This window comes from Haliotis rufescens, unplaced genomic scaffold, assembly GCF_023055435.1.
Source record: "Haliotis rufescens isolate VD_foot unplaced genomic scaffold, xgHalRufe1.0.p SCAF_3, whole genome shotgun sequence".
Classification (NCBI taxonomy): domain Eukaryota; kingdom Metazoa; phylum Mollusca; class Gastropoda; order Lepetellida; family Haliotidae; genus Haliotis; species Haliotis rufescens.
In genome coordinates, this window is record NW_025964001.1 from 3,411,802 (window position 1) to 3,428,653 (window position 16,852).

A 16,852-nucleotide genomic window follows, 5' to 3' on the forward strand; every position below is an offset into this window, starting at 1 on the left:
AAGACATGTATGCTCAGATGTTTTTGTCACTTCCCTAATTCCATAAATACAAGGCTCAAAACCATGTAGCAACTGCTAGTGGTTGACCAGCATATTGACAGCCTGCTCTAAACAAACCATGTTGCATCCGAGGTCATTCGTACAGCAGTGACGAGGGGAGCGTTTGTTAGGCTGGAGGGTGTGATTGATTCCTGAACTGTGTGCTTGGGGGACTCATGGTCGGATATGTGCTGGCCATTTCATTTCAATATTTACAGCTTTGTTCTCCAAACAGAACAGGAGCAGAATATGTTGTGTGAGCTTGCTGACTTCTCACTGAGAGGCTGAGAGTTGGTGTGGGTAGTGGGGTTTAGCATCAGTGTGGAATCAATCATCGCCTCCATGTGTAGCCAAGTCATGATGTAACGAGAGAAAAATCCCAAGCAGTTGTTTTTGTTGATTTTGTTGAAGTGTTATTGACAATATATTCAGCCCACTCATTGTTGCGTTAGGATTTGAAGAATTTCTGGAGCTTCACAAGCTTGTGTTAAACTCCATCTTTGTTGGGGATGGGAAACAGTTTATAGGTGACCATTATTTCAATGTAATTGCAAAGTCATATTTGTGGAAGGACATTTACAAAGTGTCAACTGTTGAGTAACTTATGAGTTACTTTATTTGTTTGCATCATTCACAAATAAGACAGATGGAGCTACTTTATTATGTATGATTTTATCCATGTATCAGTCAAACCAGCATGGGAACTCATTCAATACCTGGTTTATTATGACAAACAGTGTACACATATCAAAGGTTTAAAATATTTATTGTTTAATACAAAGCTACTGGTGACAATATGGCGATGAAACACAATTGGCTGACTGTGCAAGGGCTTGCCTTCAGAAATGTCTACCTGTGCATGCATGCCTTGTAACTGAAGGAATGTGTGTGCTTCACTGATAAAACAACATCTGTACATGTGCGTTTGAACATATAGACATTCTCATTAGAATATCCTTCACAATGGTGACAAGAAGAAGTGTTGTATATGTATAAGCAAAGTCGCCAATGAATACAATGGGTGTTTGATGATCATACTGCGAGAGTACCGCCTCCGTGGTCTAGTGGTAGAGCTTCCGCCTGAAGAGCTGAAGGTTTCGTGGATTGATCCCCAGCCGCATCATACCAAAAGACGTTAAGAGATGGTCCTTTTTGTTACCCTGTCTGGGGCTCGGCATTAAGGGGATAAAACAAGGACTGGTCGGCTCGGAGTCAGTATACTGTGTCTGAGTGGGATATTCATGTTAAACTGCGGCATGGTATCTCAGTGAGCTAGCACTATAAATCGGCATCAGTCCGGACTAGTACAAGCAGCCACACAAACACACGTGCATGCACGTCGCTATATGAGTGCCATAATCTTGGACGCGACGTTAAACTCAATTCCACCACCACCTCATACTGTGAGAGATGTCAGTAACTATATTAACTGTGTCTGGTAGCGGAGATAGGCACACAATATGCAATAGGTATATATGTTGTGGCGTGGCAGGCATCGTGATATAGTTGTTGCTGTTATGAACTGTACTTCTTCAGCCTGATGTGCACTGACGTAAAGTATCTCATAAACTCAACCGCAATCAACTTGACATACAAATTGATATCCCAGCAAGTCCCTGACCTCCCTTGTGTATCATTATTTGACCCCACATAATCCACTGTCGGTAATATGTCAGAGATAACAGGTTTTGTTGACCCCTTGAATAACAATATGATTCATTAATTCATTCATACACATCGAAGGATGAAAGTAGATTGATTTCTTGTAGGTTTTGTTGCTGTATATATTGCACATGTGGGGGTAGTTATGTTATCATGTGTAAATGTTTTGGTTATGTAGTTATCTTGCCTTCAGTGTTAATATCAGCGTGCTCAGCACCAACTTGACTCATGCCTCACTCTGATAAGTGTTGTTTGTACATGATTAGAAGCTGTGATAACTCAGTGTACATTCACTTGTCTCACCGCACTCAACAATATTCCAGCTATATGACGACGGTCTATAAATAATCGAGTCTGGACCAGACAATCCAGTGATTGACATCATGAGCATTGATCTACGCAATTGGGATACGATGACATACATCAACCAAGGAGCCTGACCTCCTGATCCTGTTAGTTGCCTCTTATGACCAGCGTAGCCACCTTTTACTGCAAGCATTGGTTGCTGAAGACCTACGCGGTATTCTAACCCGGATCTTCATGGGTCACTTGTCTCAAGTACTGTCACTGGATGATTTCATATGGCTGGAATATTGCTGAGTGTGGCGTTAAACAATAAAGAAACAAACAATTGACTTAAGTACTTTCGCTGAATGTGTTCTTTGTTTTGGTACATAATTAGAAGCCCTGATAACTCAGTATTTGTTCTCTTGTCTCAAGTACTGTCACTAGATTATTTCTTTGTTCTTGTTTTACAATGAAGTTGCCAATATTCCATCTGTATGATGGCAACCAGTAAATAATATATATATGTTACTGCATTTATTGATGATGTTGCATCCTCAGAGCCAACATTGATAGACAAACTAGCACACATGCGCAGGGGTTTTGATGAGAGCATCTCCCGGATACCAGTATACCTGTCTTAGATTATCCAGCATCTTCCTTGCTCCATGCCACTTGATTTCAGACTGGTAGTGATGCTGGTGTCAATCGTGTTGTTGTTGTTGTTTGCAGCTGTTGGTGTTTGACAACAAGGATGGACCCGATGCCTTCCCCAGCAACATGTACAGCAGCATGCACGGCGGCGCACCTGCCTTCAAGCTCAACATCGTCACCGCTGACAGGATTAAGGTCAGACAACCGTTACGAAAATGTATACCAGACATATCTTTGTTTACCAAGGATTATAACCCTTCTTATGTCAGTTATATCACTGTAAATATCTATGGACAAAAAGATCTTTCACGAACATGGTGAACAGTTTAAGATTCTATGAAAGAGATATTTTATGTTACTTTATATGGGAGTGTTTGTGTGTTTAGTGATTCAGTGACATCTCAACATTAAAGCTTGTGTCAAACAGGAAGGTCACGTTTCTAATGTTACATATTCACACTAACCCATGTTTAAATTAAGGAAGAGAATTTATGGATGTCAACTTCTTTATTATGAGGATCACAACGTAAGAACAAAGAAGTTGACATCCATAAATTCTCTTCCTTATGTGTATCACTTCTAAATTCCTTTCAAAGATGAGTTTAAATTGTTTGATAGGCATTACTTTCTTTGCGTGACACAGTGTCAGGATCTATACCGAAACGTCGCCTTTACAGTAAATAAAGAAGTTGTTATCCATAAATTTTCTCTACTTTGTCACCCGTGTTTCCTTTTAAGATTATTTTCTCACTGCACACTTTATGACAGTCATTGGGCAATGAACCGCCACCTCAGGGCAATATTGTTGCAGTAATTAGTTTATTGTGGCTGTCATGTAAGCATATTGGATATACAGTGGGACACGGCCTGAGGCAGTGAGGAGAGGGTTGGAGATAGTCACGGCTGATTGCCTCTACTTGTGCAGTCAGTCGACCTGTGTATTACCTGATTTCTAGGGAGTGGCCTTGGGCAGGGTATTATTGTTATCAGGTCTTCATTATCACTTGATTCCAGCCTACCTGTCAATACGTATTGACACTGGGGATTAGATGGGTAGATAGATCGCCTGTGTTGTCTCGGGAATCATGGACAACAATATTCTTGTCTCATTATCCTAAGTCGATGTTGATTGATTTCTGGACAGTAACAGTCTGTATTGTTGCAAAGTGAAAACATGTTGAACATTCCCGGGTGAAGATATTGTCTTGCTTTTTGTCAAAGGATATCGTGTGTATCTGTGGTTGTATTAATTCTTCTAATCTGAGCACTTCTCATCTGTCAGCAGCAACACAAATTGCAGCGAAGAATTCAAACAGGCAAAAATGCTTATGCCTAAGATCTCAAAACGGCCGCAAAGCAAGCATCTGGTATACAATATACCATTTACTGTGACAGAGTTTGATGATGCGATACAACATAGAAAAGGCACAGCACCTGGTCTTGACACAACCAGCTACGAGATATTGAAAAACCTACCTGATCAAACCAAAGGCTTACTCACTGAGTTGTATAACACGATATGGTCCAAAGGAGAAGTCCCAAAAGCATGGAAACATGCTGCGGTTATCCCGCTGCTAAAGCAAGGGAAAGACGTAGCCCTACCAAACTCTTATCGACCGATCTCACTCACCTCAAACATGTGCAAAGCCATGGAAGCCATGGTTACAAAAAGGCTCATGCATCATCTTGAAACTGGCAACCACATAAAACCTGACCAAAGTGGCTTCAGGAAGGGACACTCGTGTCTAGATCATATTCTAAGACTGGAAAATGAAATAAAAAAAGCCCAATTAAACAGACAATACCTAGCCGCAGTATTTCTGGACTTCAGCAAAGCCTTCGACATGGTATGGCATGACGGACTCTTCTCAAAACTATCACAAAATGGAGTTGAAGGGAACATGGCAAACTTCATAGACAGCTTCCTGCAAGACAGGTCGCTTTCAGTTAAAATAGGGAACAATCGATCGGATCCTATGGCACTGGACAATGGCACGCCACAAGGCAGCATTATAAGCCCAACCCTGTTTAATATCATGATCAATGATCTTTTTGACCATGTCAACTCTCCTACCCAAACTTCTAAGTTCGCTGATGACGGAGCAATATGGGTAAAGCACAGAGATATCTCACAAATCAGAAAAAAACTCCAGTCAGCCCTGGACGGAGTAGATCAATGGTGCAATAAATGGGGATTCACCCTTTCAAGTGAAAAAACTGTTGGAGTTCTATTCAAACGCCGGGGGAAAGATGCTATGATACCCCGTGTCTCCATAAAAGGCAAACCTATCAAATTCGAAAAATCTGCAATATTTCTTGGAGTTATCCTTGATCAACACCTCACTTGGCGCAAGCATATCGAATATGTGGAAAACAGATGTCAAAAAGACCTGAACGTATTACGGGCAATTTCAGGCACATCTTGGGGCACATCGAGGGACACTCAGCTGGACCTCTACAAAGCTCTTATCAGATCAAAAATTGACTATGGTTGTGAGGCTTTTCACTCAGCATCAAATACTGTCTTGAGGCGACTAGACAGAATACAATACAAAGCCCTAATACTGGCCACAGGCGCAGCGACAGGCACCTCACTAGAAGCACTACAAGTAGAAACGGGAGAACTCCCATTGAAACTAAGACGAGAGCAGGCAATATTATCGTTCTGGGGACGAACATCAAACCCTTTGGTTAAAAAGATATGGCAAGACAAAAACGCTCGAGATGAGGCCCTAGCTCGAAAAAATCCCTCACTAAAGCCATCTGGGATATTAGTACGTGAACTCATTCGAAGTCACAATTGCGATGACATTCAGCCTCCAGAAAGTCACTACAAATGGTTACACCCTCCCTGGACTTTACAAACTCCCAAAGTTGACACTGCTTTAACATCAGAAGTCACTAAAAGAGAAAACCCAACCCTACTACGTTCAGTAGCTATCACTAAAATTCAAACTACCTGGGACAGCTGGGCCCATATATACACTGATGGATCCAAGAATCCTATCAACAACAGTGCTGGTTACGGGATCCATATCCACAGCTCCAAACCCCAAGCACATTCAGTTCGCTTGCCCGATGGTCAGTCAGTATTCACGGCTGAATTGGAGGCAATTCATCATGCACTCAAACTCATACCGGAACTCCCGGAAGCAAAGGCAGTCGTCCTATCAGACTCGCTAAGTGCACTTCAGGCCATCAGTGGAAGAAACTCAAACTCCAGGCCAAACACAGTCAACAATATTCTATACGAATATACAAAACTATCGGACCAAGGGCAACAGGTGGAGCTGTGTTGGATCCCCTCTCACATAGATATTCATGGAAATGAAAAAGCAGACTCACTGGCGAAGCTAGCTCTAGACAAAGCGGATATACAGCCTATTCCCTTTAGTAAACTAGAGATAAAAAGCAAAATCAAAGCCTTCATAGCAAAAAGATGGCAAACCCAATGGGACGCAAGTAAGATCGGCAGATGGCTATACAAAATTCAACCCAAGGTCCAACAAAAGCCAAACTCATACTCAAATGAAAGGAAAATTGAAACTGCTATCTCACGCCTCAGACTTGGTCACAAAAAGCACTATGACAAGGTTTGTTCATCTTGCAATCAGGCTGAAACCATTGACCACCTGTTACTAGAATGTCAAGACCATGCCCCGGCCCGGGCTAGGTTAAAACAAGAATTGCAGTTAGATCCGCTATCTGTCATAGATCTCCTAAAGCCAAGAGATGCAATAGCGAAGGCCAAACTAACTCTATTTCTGAGAGATGGACAGCTGCTCGAACGTATATAAACAGAGCAGCCAAGGATAAAAATGAAATCATATCAATATAAGAAAATAGAAATCATATCAATGCAAAAACAGAAATTATGTGAACACCGAACTCACAATAGATATGTGAACCCTTCTCACACACAGGAGTCCCAAAGAGGGACAGGTCAGCCGAAATTGCCTAGGCAGAAGGCGACCTCTTAAACACCTAATGCAACAACAACTGTACCATTGGTGAGGGGTTTGATTTTTTGGATGATGTGATTTGGGGTTCAGAATATCTTGTTAACACATTCTTGAAAAGGAATTCTTGGATGTAGGGTTGGGTTGGATAACCTATGTCATTGTATTAGATTAAAACAATATGTTGGATGTCCTGTTTCAGGATCATGTATAAATACAAGTTTAATATTTATGTCTCAATAATCAATTTTAATGGTACATGGTGAGATTTGTTCTGTGCTTGACAATGTTTTCTTTTCTGATAGAAATATTCTTTCCACACACTGCAATTGTTTTAGAAATTTTTATGACCACAACATTCAAAAGTTTTTGATTTTCAATGAGGACCCCTCACTAACAGATAACCTATAACTCTACCGTCACATCTTATAATTACGCTCATGTAGACATGTTTTTAGCTGTATTTTTGCATCACATTAGGATTTGTGGCTATTTTAGTGAATCTGTTCCACCTGACAGCCATGTTTGGACTTCCCTATTGTTAAATGCTCTTGCATGGTGTCAAGCCAGGTTTAATCGCATTTAAATTCATGTGGTCACTGAATTTCCTTTTGGCCCTGACATCAAACATTTGCAAGGATGTTAGTGAGATAACTGATTCATTCCAAATCCTCCTCATGCAAAATAGAATAATGAAACTATATCCAAGTCAATTTAGATAGTTTCATCCACCCGTTCCCATTCATCTTAAAAGAAGATGTTATTTTTTAAAATAATTTAATAGCAAGTGATTCTGTGGCATTGAATTGGCTAACCAAGCAGTTCTTCTTGCATTTATTTACAACAAATAAACATATAATACCACACCAACTAGCAGATAAGTGTTTCCTGAATGGGTTGGGCTTGTGTTGCGTTAATACTGTGGTGTTTTTTTGTGTTTTAATGATTGAATAAGCAGTCCGTGAAGTTTTTGTCTAAATACATTTTTATGTTTTTTTTATTTACACTGTCAGACGATTTTTACCTGTATACCTCCATAATCACAATATGTATGGAAGTCAGTTCTTGAGTATAAAAAATTGAGAGAAAGCTTATTAAAAAAAAATGTCATGAGGTTGACAATCACACTAATTTCTGATGATTCTAAGTAGAAACCACAAGGCAGCTTACTCATATCATGATATTCCGGGGTCAAGGGGGGCCCCTGTCGTCTAAGTTGCCACAAGTAGGTGTGCACAGTTATGTCCCTTGGGCACACCAGAAACCTTAAATTGTGGGTTTAAATTCTGGTTTGAGCTCTATAAATTAACTTACTATTTTTTCAGGTATATTTCGGGATCTGTTGAATGCTTATTTTCTTAGTTAATCTTTCATACTAAACATACTCATTTGTCGTATTGTTACCACTATTTGGCCAGAACAAATTATTTTTGTATTTTAGAGACGAGTCTATCCTAATATTTTGTTTAAAGTGAAAACAAAAAGTAGATATTTGGCATATTGTATTGAAAACAACATCACCTTCATCATCGCACGAGGGGCGGTCAGGTAGCTGGTTAAAGCGTTCACACGTAAAGCCAAAAACCTGGGTTCGATTCCCGACATGGGTACAATGTGTGATGGCGTAAAACCATACTCACTCACTCACTCATCATCGCACTTGTCCTTTTCCAGTCGAGTTCCAAGTCACGCAAGCTGCCTAAAACAAACATCAACTTTGAACTCGGTCAGTTTACATCTGAGATTGATATCACCATTGTGGACCGCATCAGTGCCCTGCTGTCTCCGGAGCCTACCATCCCTACTGACCATGGGGGTGGTGCGAGGTTCAAGACGTCGCAGCAACAGCAGACCAGTGTGGTGAGAGCATACTCCTCTACATCCTGTCAGAACTATAGGCCGGGAGAAATTAATTTCATCCCCTGGCCAATCACACGTGTTCTATTGTCCCTCAGCATCTACAGAAAATAAAAACATGATGTGAATTTGATGTCTGCTGTTTAGTGGGTATTCCTTTATAGCAATGATGGCCATGAAAACAAGCTAAACTATGACCTGGGTAGGAATACATTTTGAATAAAGAGTGCAGAATTTCTGCAAAGCATGTGTAGTTTTCTGGAATAAAATAAATGATCATTCTTACGAATCGTCTACATCTGATTACAACTAAGTGTTGGAGGAGAGCAGCACCTAGTACGTTGTTTGCTCTAGCACACCAGGAAAGAAGTTTGTTCCTGCCTGACTGTTAGGTGCTATTGCGGGTACAACTAATTATTGTTTAGGTGACAGTGAAGAGGACTTCTGTTGAAAATCTGAAAATTTAGTTTAGTGTGATTGCAGCCAAAACACAGGAATTTTGCAATGATGTAATGTTGGTAGTATTCTTAGAATTATTAACAATGATAAGTACTGTTTGATTTTTGTGAACTGTACCGGAGAGTCCACTAGGGTTTTACTGACAACACTGTATGCGGTTTACAAGTTGGTGTGCACTGTTTTGGAAACTCATCCTCACTTATCAATGGGTAGTATTCCACAAAGGATTTAAGGTACCGGTATATCTGTGGTTTGAAATGTAATTTTGTTAGATCCACTATATTGAGTGACAGATTATTCTCATTATTATTATATGATTAAATGAGCCTATGTATGACATATTGTACCCTTTCATGAAGTAAGGGTGGGCGGGAGGGGGGAGGGGGAATCGGTCTTAGGTTGGGACTTGATCATATTTTGCTGACACTCCACCCTCATTATATGTAACATTTGTTCATGGTGCCTCACCCCCACCCCCCTTAATCTCACTCACCCCCACCCCCCTTAATCTCACTCACCCACACACCCCTTAATCTCACTCACCCCCATCCTCTTAATCTCACTCACCCCCACCCCCCTTAATCTCACTCACCCCCATCCTCTTAATCTCACTCACCCACACCCCCCTTAATCTCACTCACCCCCATCCCCCTTTATCTCACTCACCTTCCTTAATCTCACTCACCCCCACCCCCCTCAATCTCACTCACCCCCATCCCCCTTTATCTCATTCACCTTCCTTAATCTCACTCACCCCCACCCCCCTCAATCTCACTCACCGCCACCCCCCTTAATCTCACTCACCCCCACCCTCTTAATCTCACTCACCCACACACCCCTTAATCTCACTCACCCACACACCCCTTAATCTCACTCACCCACACACCCCTTAATCTCACTCACCTCCACTACCCTTAATCTCACTCACCCCCACCCCCTCAATCTCACTCACCCCCACTCCCCTTAATCTCACTCACCCCCACCCCCTTAATCTCACTAACCCCCACACCCCTTAATCTCACTCACCCTCTCCCAGTAATCTCACTCACCCCCAACCCCCTTAATCTCACTCACCCAAACACCCCTTAATCTCACTCACCCACACACCCCTTAATCTCGCTCACCCACACACCCTGTAATCTCACTCACCTCCACCCCCCTTAATCTCACTCACCCCCACCCTCTTAATCTCACTCACCCCCACCCCCTTAATCTCACTAACCCCCAAACCCCTTAATCTCACTCACCCTCTCCCAGTAATCTCACTCACCCCCAACCCCCTTAATCTCACTCACCCAAACACCCCTTAATCTCACTCACCCACACACCCCTTAATCTCACTCACCCACACACCCTGTAATCTCACTCACCTCCACCCCCCTTAATCTCACTCACCCCCACCCTCTTAATCTCACTCACCCCCACACCCCTTAATCTCACTCACCCACACACCCTGTAAACTCACTCACCTCCACCCCTCTTAATCTCACTCACCCCAACCCTCTTAATCTCACTCACCCCCACACCCCTTAATCTCACTCACCCACCCACACACCCCTTAATGTCATTCACCCACACATCCCTATAATAATTTATGAGTCCCCAAATAATGTTCAAATTTATATTTTTTTATTTGAAAAAAACCTGTTGTCATGTTTTCATGGCCCTCCCCAGATATTTGTGATACATTTTGCTGACCCCCCTCACCTTTCACCATGTCATTTTTTATTGACCCTACCCCCTAATCTCACTGGCACACCCACCCCTATAATAAGTGACCAATCCCAAAGGGACATAACGCTTGCATGGCCTCAGACCATTTAGCACCCATGGTCCATATTTGTAATGTGCCAGTGGAATCCATGGATGGTCTTGATTGCAGTTGGGGCGGCAGTGTTTCAGCCAGGCCATGGAGGAGGGGCCGATGATGGAACAGAAGCAGATGGATCTGCACATCTCCAGTAGTGGAGCCACACTCCGAGTCAGGTGAGACGGCACGATCCACTTCTCTCCATATTGCTTTGTTATGCTTTTACGCCTCCCTTAGCACTATTCCCCGCTATATCATGGCGGGCGACACCCAAAATGGTTTCACTCCTTGTACCTATGTGAGAATCGAACCTGGGTCTTTCGCATGACAAGAGAATCTGTACGTTTCATAGCTGTTACATTCCTGTATTTTGGAGGTGGTCAAATTTCTACTGAACACACTTTTGGAATCAAATTTAAATAATTTAATTCATTTTACCGTATTCGACCTAATAAGCACCTCGCTCTAATAAGCACTTGTTTGCTAATATATTGGCTAGTGAACAATCCCAATTGGCACCCCTTCCGACTGATCAATGTACACAATACTTATTTTTTCGCGAATAATACACACTCGTGTGTTATATGCACCCTTGATTATGGGCAATTAAATTCTGGAAAAATATATCTGTCGTATATAAACATTTCAGGCTGTCAGCATAAACCATGAAATTTATCTTTCATCTCTGTTTTGTTTCACCAAAATAATATTCTAATAAGAACCCCCTATTTCTAATTTTGAGAGCGCCGGGGCGCTTTTTACGGCAAATACAGTAGATAAAATTAAAGACAATCTTCTTAGTAGTGAGATTTTTGGCAAAAAGGCCTTTCATAACTTTTAGAATCAAGTGTTTAATATTCTCCAGCAATTATGCTGCTTTAACAGCAGTAAACACAATTAAATCCTTCTAGACCATTATTTATTTTTGGCATGTAACATCACCCAGGGTAGTACATTTTAGTTGAAAACATATCACTTGTCTCTCCGACTAGTCATTGTCTGAAACTTGCTGTAATGCCAGCATATACTCCATAAAGGTATCTATATCTTGGCCAACTATTGTTCATTGCCATGTTTCAGATTCCCGATCATTGACCTGAGGACCGGGCCCCAAGTGATCCGCCAGCCCTGGTGGCAGAGGAACCTCCACAAAGAAGTCCTCATCCTAGAGATGAAGAACTTCACTTTTCAGACAGATCTTGGCAACTCAGGACCACAACAGAAGATGGAGTTCATGTGCAGTGATATATCAGGTCCGACGCCAAACATTTTTCGAAATAATTATACTTGTCACAATCTTCATAGATGCTTTAGTATCATTTTGGTATTTTCATACAGAATTCGATCTTATACAGACAAGTCACAAAATTAACCGTTGGTGTGTTCTTGTTTTATTTATTAGGCTTCTTCCAAGAGGACCCAAACGATGCGCCTGTGTTGCTGGTGTCAGTTTCATCTGATGATGGCTGTGATTCCTCAGAGAAAGGCTTCAACTGGCCACGGTGAGAAAGGAGAGCAGCATGCCCCAGTTGTAATGTTTTCTACTCATGAAATTGTCCTTCTCTGAACATAGGAGAAAATAATAAGTGACTGCAAGTTGCTGTTTTTGATTTGTATTGTAATGATGTTTTTATGCTGTTCACAATTAAAAATCTGTTTTTATACTTGAGCAGACTCGTGATTGCAACCAGCCAGAAGGAGCCATCTGTGTTGGAGGACGACCAGGGAGACACTGATGACTCCTTGCCAATGGATTCTTTGAATGGAGCTTGTCAGTTTGACCGAGCAGAACCGTCACCCTTCTCGGCCCGCAAGTCCATGTATGAACAGGAAGATCTCAGCAGTCTGAGTGACAAGTCAGAGAGCAAGCACACCAGTGAGGAGGTCAGTGTTCTGTCGTATCTTGGTTCAGTCCATCAGGCATATTTTGGTTCAGTCCTTTAGGCATATTTTGCTTCAATCCATCAGGCATATTTTGCTTCAATCCATCAGGCATATTTTGCTTCAATCCATCAGGCATATCCAAGTTCAGTCCATCAGGCATATCCAAGTTCGGTCATCAGGCATATTTTGGTTCAGTCCATCAGGCATATCCAAGTTTGGTCCATCAGGCATATTTTGGTTCAGTCCATTAGGCATATCCAAGTTCAGTCCATTAGGCATATCCAAGTTCAGTCCATTAGGCATATCCAAGTTCAGTCCATCAGGCATATCCAAGTTCGGTCCATCAGGCATATTTTGGTTCAGTCCATCAGGCATATCCAAGTTCAGTCCATTAGGTATATCCAAGTTCAGTCCATCAGGCATATCCAAGTTCAGTCCATCAGCCATATCCAAGTTCAGTCCATTGGGCATTTCCAAGTTCAGTCCATGTATGAAGTGGAACATATAATTCTTGGTGAAATTTCTAAAAGCAGGGAGGTGAGTGAATGTCTTGATCAGTCCACGTATGGACAAAACTACCCCAGACTTGGTAAAGAACAAGCACAGGTGAGGAAAGTTCAGGGATTGTCGCATAGAGGGAGGATTCAGTAGAGAACATATTACGTGTTAAACTTACATGTTGGAACAGAATAAGGTTATCAGGGCAAACAGTTCTGTTTAAATGTCTTCGACTTAGGCAGTGACATATATGTTGTTATGGAGCTACTAATCTTGGAAGGATGTTATTACCCAGATGGTTCTGCCTGGAGACAAGGAGGAGATGAGAGGCTTCCAGGACTACTGTGTCAACAACACAAAGCTCCTGGTAGACATCACACTGCCGATCGTCACCGCCTTCCTCCCCAGCAGGAGTCTGTTTGAAGTGCTCTACAACAGGTCAGTAGAATCAAACTCGTGCGTTGGTCATAACAAGCTGACACCGGAACCATTGGGCCAACACTTATATCTGTCCCTGCCTAGAAGATATAGATATTTATTTAATGGACTTAAAGACAAGGAATGAGTTTCTCTGGTAATTGTCAGGGAAGCCAATTAGAAATTTGTTGTTAATTTGGTAGAATCTGATGAATACACAAAGTAGTCTGAGCACGAAGATGATTGTGACTCTCATACTTTAACGTTGAATGACGACAGTCAAAGCACAAAGATATGTTTCTGGAATCAAACCCTGTAGCTTTGGTTGAGCAATGACAACACATTTCCATAACCTTTAACAGGACCATTCAATGAAGTGAGCAAGATGGTGCTGCAAAAAAAATACATCTATCTTTGTAAAAACAATTTACCTCATTAAGAAAGAAGATTTCAGAGAGTGAATTCATGATGCTATTTTCCACTTGAGTGAAACCCATGAGCACAGGTACAATGCTGAGACACTAAGGAGCAAGCGTTTGTTAGAGCACTACTTATGTCTGCTTGATTTTAACCTCAGGGTGAACAATGACCTCACATTGTGGGAGCCAAGCGCTCCGTCTCCACTGAGAACACAGGAGTCCATGAACCTTGCTCACCCAGCCAACCTGGACATCCTCCATCTCCTGCAGCAGGCTGGAGACCAGGAGAAGTTCCAGTTGACCAAGTCAGCTCTCCAGTATGGTAAGCCTCATCTCAAAGTCAGCCCTCCAGTATGGTAAGCATCATCTCGAAGTCAGTTCTCCAGTATGGTAAGCCTCATCTCAAAGTCAGCTCTCCAGTATGGTAAGCCTCATCTCAAAGTCAGCTCTCCAGTATGGTAAGCATCATCTCAAAGTCAGCTCTCCAGTATGATAAGCCTCATCTCAAAGTCAGCTCTCCAGTATGGTAAGCCTCATCTCAAAGTCAGCTCTCCAGTATGGTAAGCATCATCTCAAAGTCAGCTCTCCAGTATGGTAAGCATCATCTCAAAGTCAGCTCTCCAGTATGGTAAGCCTCATTTCAAAGTCAGCTCTCCAGTATGGTAAGCCTCATCTCAAAGTCAGCTCTCCAGTATGGTAAGCCTCATCTCAAAGTCAGCTCTCCAGTATGGTAAGCCTCATCTCAAAGTCAGCTCTCCAGTATGGTAAGCATCATCTCAAAGTCAGCTCTCCAGTATGGTAAGCACCATCTCAAAGTCAGCTCTCCAGTATGTCAAGCACCATCTCAAAGTCAGCTCTCCAGTATGGTAAGCCTCATTTCAAAGTCAGCTCTCCAGTATGGTAAGCACCATCTCAAAGTCAGCTCTCCAGTATGGTAAGCCTCATTTCAAAGTCAGCTCTCCAGTATGGTAAGCATCATCCATACTGGTGCCACAGTTCTGTTCCAGCAACATCTTTCTGTCATTGATGCTTCAACACTTACACACTGTTACAGACTCTGGTTCAGACTCAGACTCAGAAGACTACCACTACTCCATCCATGATGGCCGCTCTCGCAGCCAACGGACCTCCAAGCAGCAGCTTCCTAGCAAGTTCTGCTTCTCTCTCAGTATCACCAAAGGAAAACTTCTGATGGTCACACCACATAAGGTAAACTCGTCTGGCCAACACCAAGCCTCATCATCATGTCGTGAAATGCTGCAAATTTATTGATACGACTTTAAATAATAATGTCTCCCTCAAACGTCTCATAACTCAATGACCTTTGAAGAAATATTGTTCCCACATGAATAACCTAGTTCTAATTTGATGTTAAATATTGACGTTTTGTGTGAAGTATTTTGAGTGTTGATTTCTCACACCTCCAGGAAGAAGGGAAGCACGGGGAGGTGTGTCTGGAGGTGGATGAAGCTGTCCTCTTCTCCGTCATCAGCTACAATGGAGATCCTGACCTTAGATACCTCTGTTTCCAGTCAAACAAAGCAGCCATGAGTAACAATGGTAGGATATGTTGTGTAGCATCCCCCTACGACAGTAACAATTGAGTGAGTGAGTTGGGTTTAACGCCGCTTTTAACAGTATTCCAGTTATATCACAGCGTGTCAGCTTAATGTTGGAGGAAAGCCTGAATTGATGCAGGTCTCAGACATTTACCACTTCAGTGAAACCCACGAGTAAGGGTATGGTGCTGACAAACCTAGAAACATAATCGTGATGAACCTGGATTCGAACCTACGATCATAGGTTTCTGGCGTGCCCAAGGGACGCAACTCTGCACAGTGAATCGTGGCGCCTTAGACGCCTGGGCTACCTGAGCCCCCGACAGTAACAAAGTGCTTACACAGATAAATACGGATGATGCAATCTTTATTAATATTCTAATGATGTTTTGGGGATTATCTTTTGCTTTGCTTGTTCTTTCAAGACACACTGAGCAATATTTCAGCTATATGACAGTGGTCTGTAAATAATCAAGTCTGTGATCCAGTGATTGACATCATGTACATCGATCTATGCAATTGGGTTACAATGCCATGCATCAACCAAGTCAGCGAGCCTGACTCTGTTTGTCGTGTCTTACGACAAGTATGAGTTGCTCAAGACCAGTTCTAACATAGATCTTTGAGGCTTACGTTAATGTTAGCAAGTATTGTCTGAGCAAATAATTAGAAGAGACATACACTGTAATAGGCTGTAACCAATTACAAAAAATGAATCCTAGCTAGGAGATGTTTAGGTTCATCAGGATCTATGAAATACTTTCATCACTAAATTTAAAAACTTGATTTTGTGCTGCTAGGTTACCTTGGTAACCCTGTAGTACCAGGCAACCTGGAGCCCCTGAAGCAAGACTCCCTCCCAGCCCATCTGGAGCCCCGGATTTACAAGTCAGAAATGGGTGTGGCCTCCAAGGCTGCCAGCTGTGTGGGGCGTGGCCCGGACAGCCCCGACATGATCAGTCTAGCCATCAAGATCAAACTAGATACAATCAACAACACCAAGGTGAGAGTCTGGTCAGAGACATCCCATACCCAGACTGTCATCACTTCCTCAGCATGGCTCCACATTATAAGGGGCTTGTCAGTTATGTTAGGCTAAAAAAAATAATAGCCTTGGTTCTCAGGCACCGCCTGCATCATCATGAAGTTGGCCACACGATTTGTTTTTATTTCCATTTTTAAAAAAATTAAAAAAATCCCTTCAATATTCCAAGTCCAGCGGTAGTGAAATACTGTATTCCAGAATTTTACTCATCAAGGAATACATTTTGTAGGGAGACCCTTTCCCAGGTTGATTGTACACAACTGTTTATATTTTGTACATACTAGTTTCAACAACAACAACAACAA

General features: G+C 42.1%; 1 protein-coding gene across 2 annotated transcripts in view; it reads left to right on the top strand.

Annotated features, from left to right (window-relative positions):
- Window positions 1-16,852, top strand: part of LOC124131891 (autophagy-related protein 2 homolog A-like) — an 81,632-nt gene that overhangs the window by 31,518 nt on the left and 33,262 nt on the right. For both annotated transcript variants that reach the window (XM_046495402.2, XM_046495403.2), the window contains exons 13-23: window positions 2,719-2,835; window positions 8,274-8,459; window positions 10,798-10,901; window positions 11,806-11,978; window positions 12,128-12,227; window positions 12,399-12,609; window positions 13,403-13,545; window positions 14,102-14,265; window positions 14,998-15,152; window positions 15,371-15,503; window positions 16,303-16,505. In XM_046495402.2, coding sequence (XP_046351358.1) covers window positions 2,719-2,835; window positions 8,274-8,459; window positions 10,798-10,901; window positions 11,806-11,978; window positions 12,128-12,227; window positions 12,399-12,609; window positions 13,403-13,545; window positions 14,102-14,265; window positions 14,998-15,152; window positions 15,371-15,503; window positions 16,303-16,505 — 1,689 coding nt within the window. The remainder of the gene's footprint in view (window positions 1-2,718; window positions 2,836-8,273; window positions 8,460-10,797; window positions 10,902-11,805; window positions 11,979-12,127; window positions 12,228-12,398; window positions 12,610-13,402; window positions 13,546-14,101; window positions 14,266-14,997; window positions 15,153-15,370; window positions 15,504-16,302; window positions 16,506-16,852) is intronic.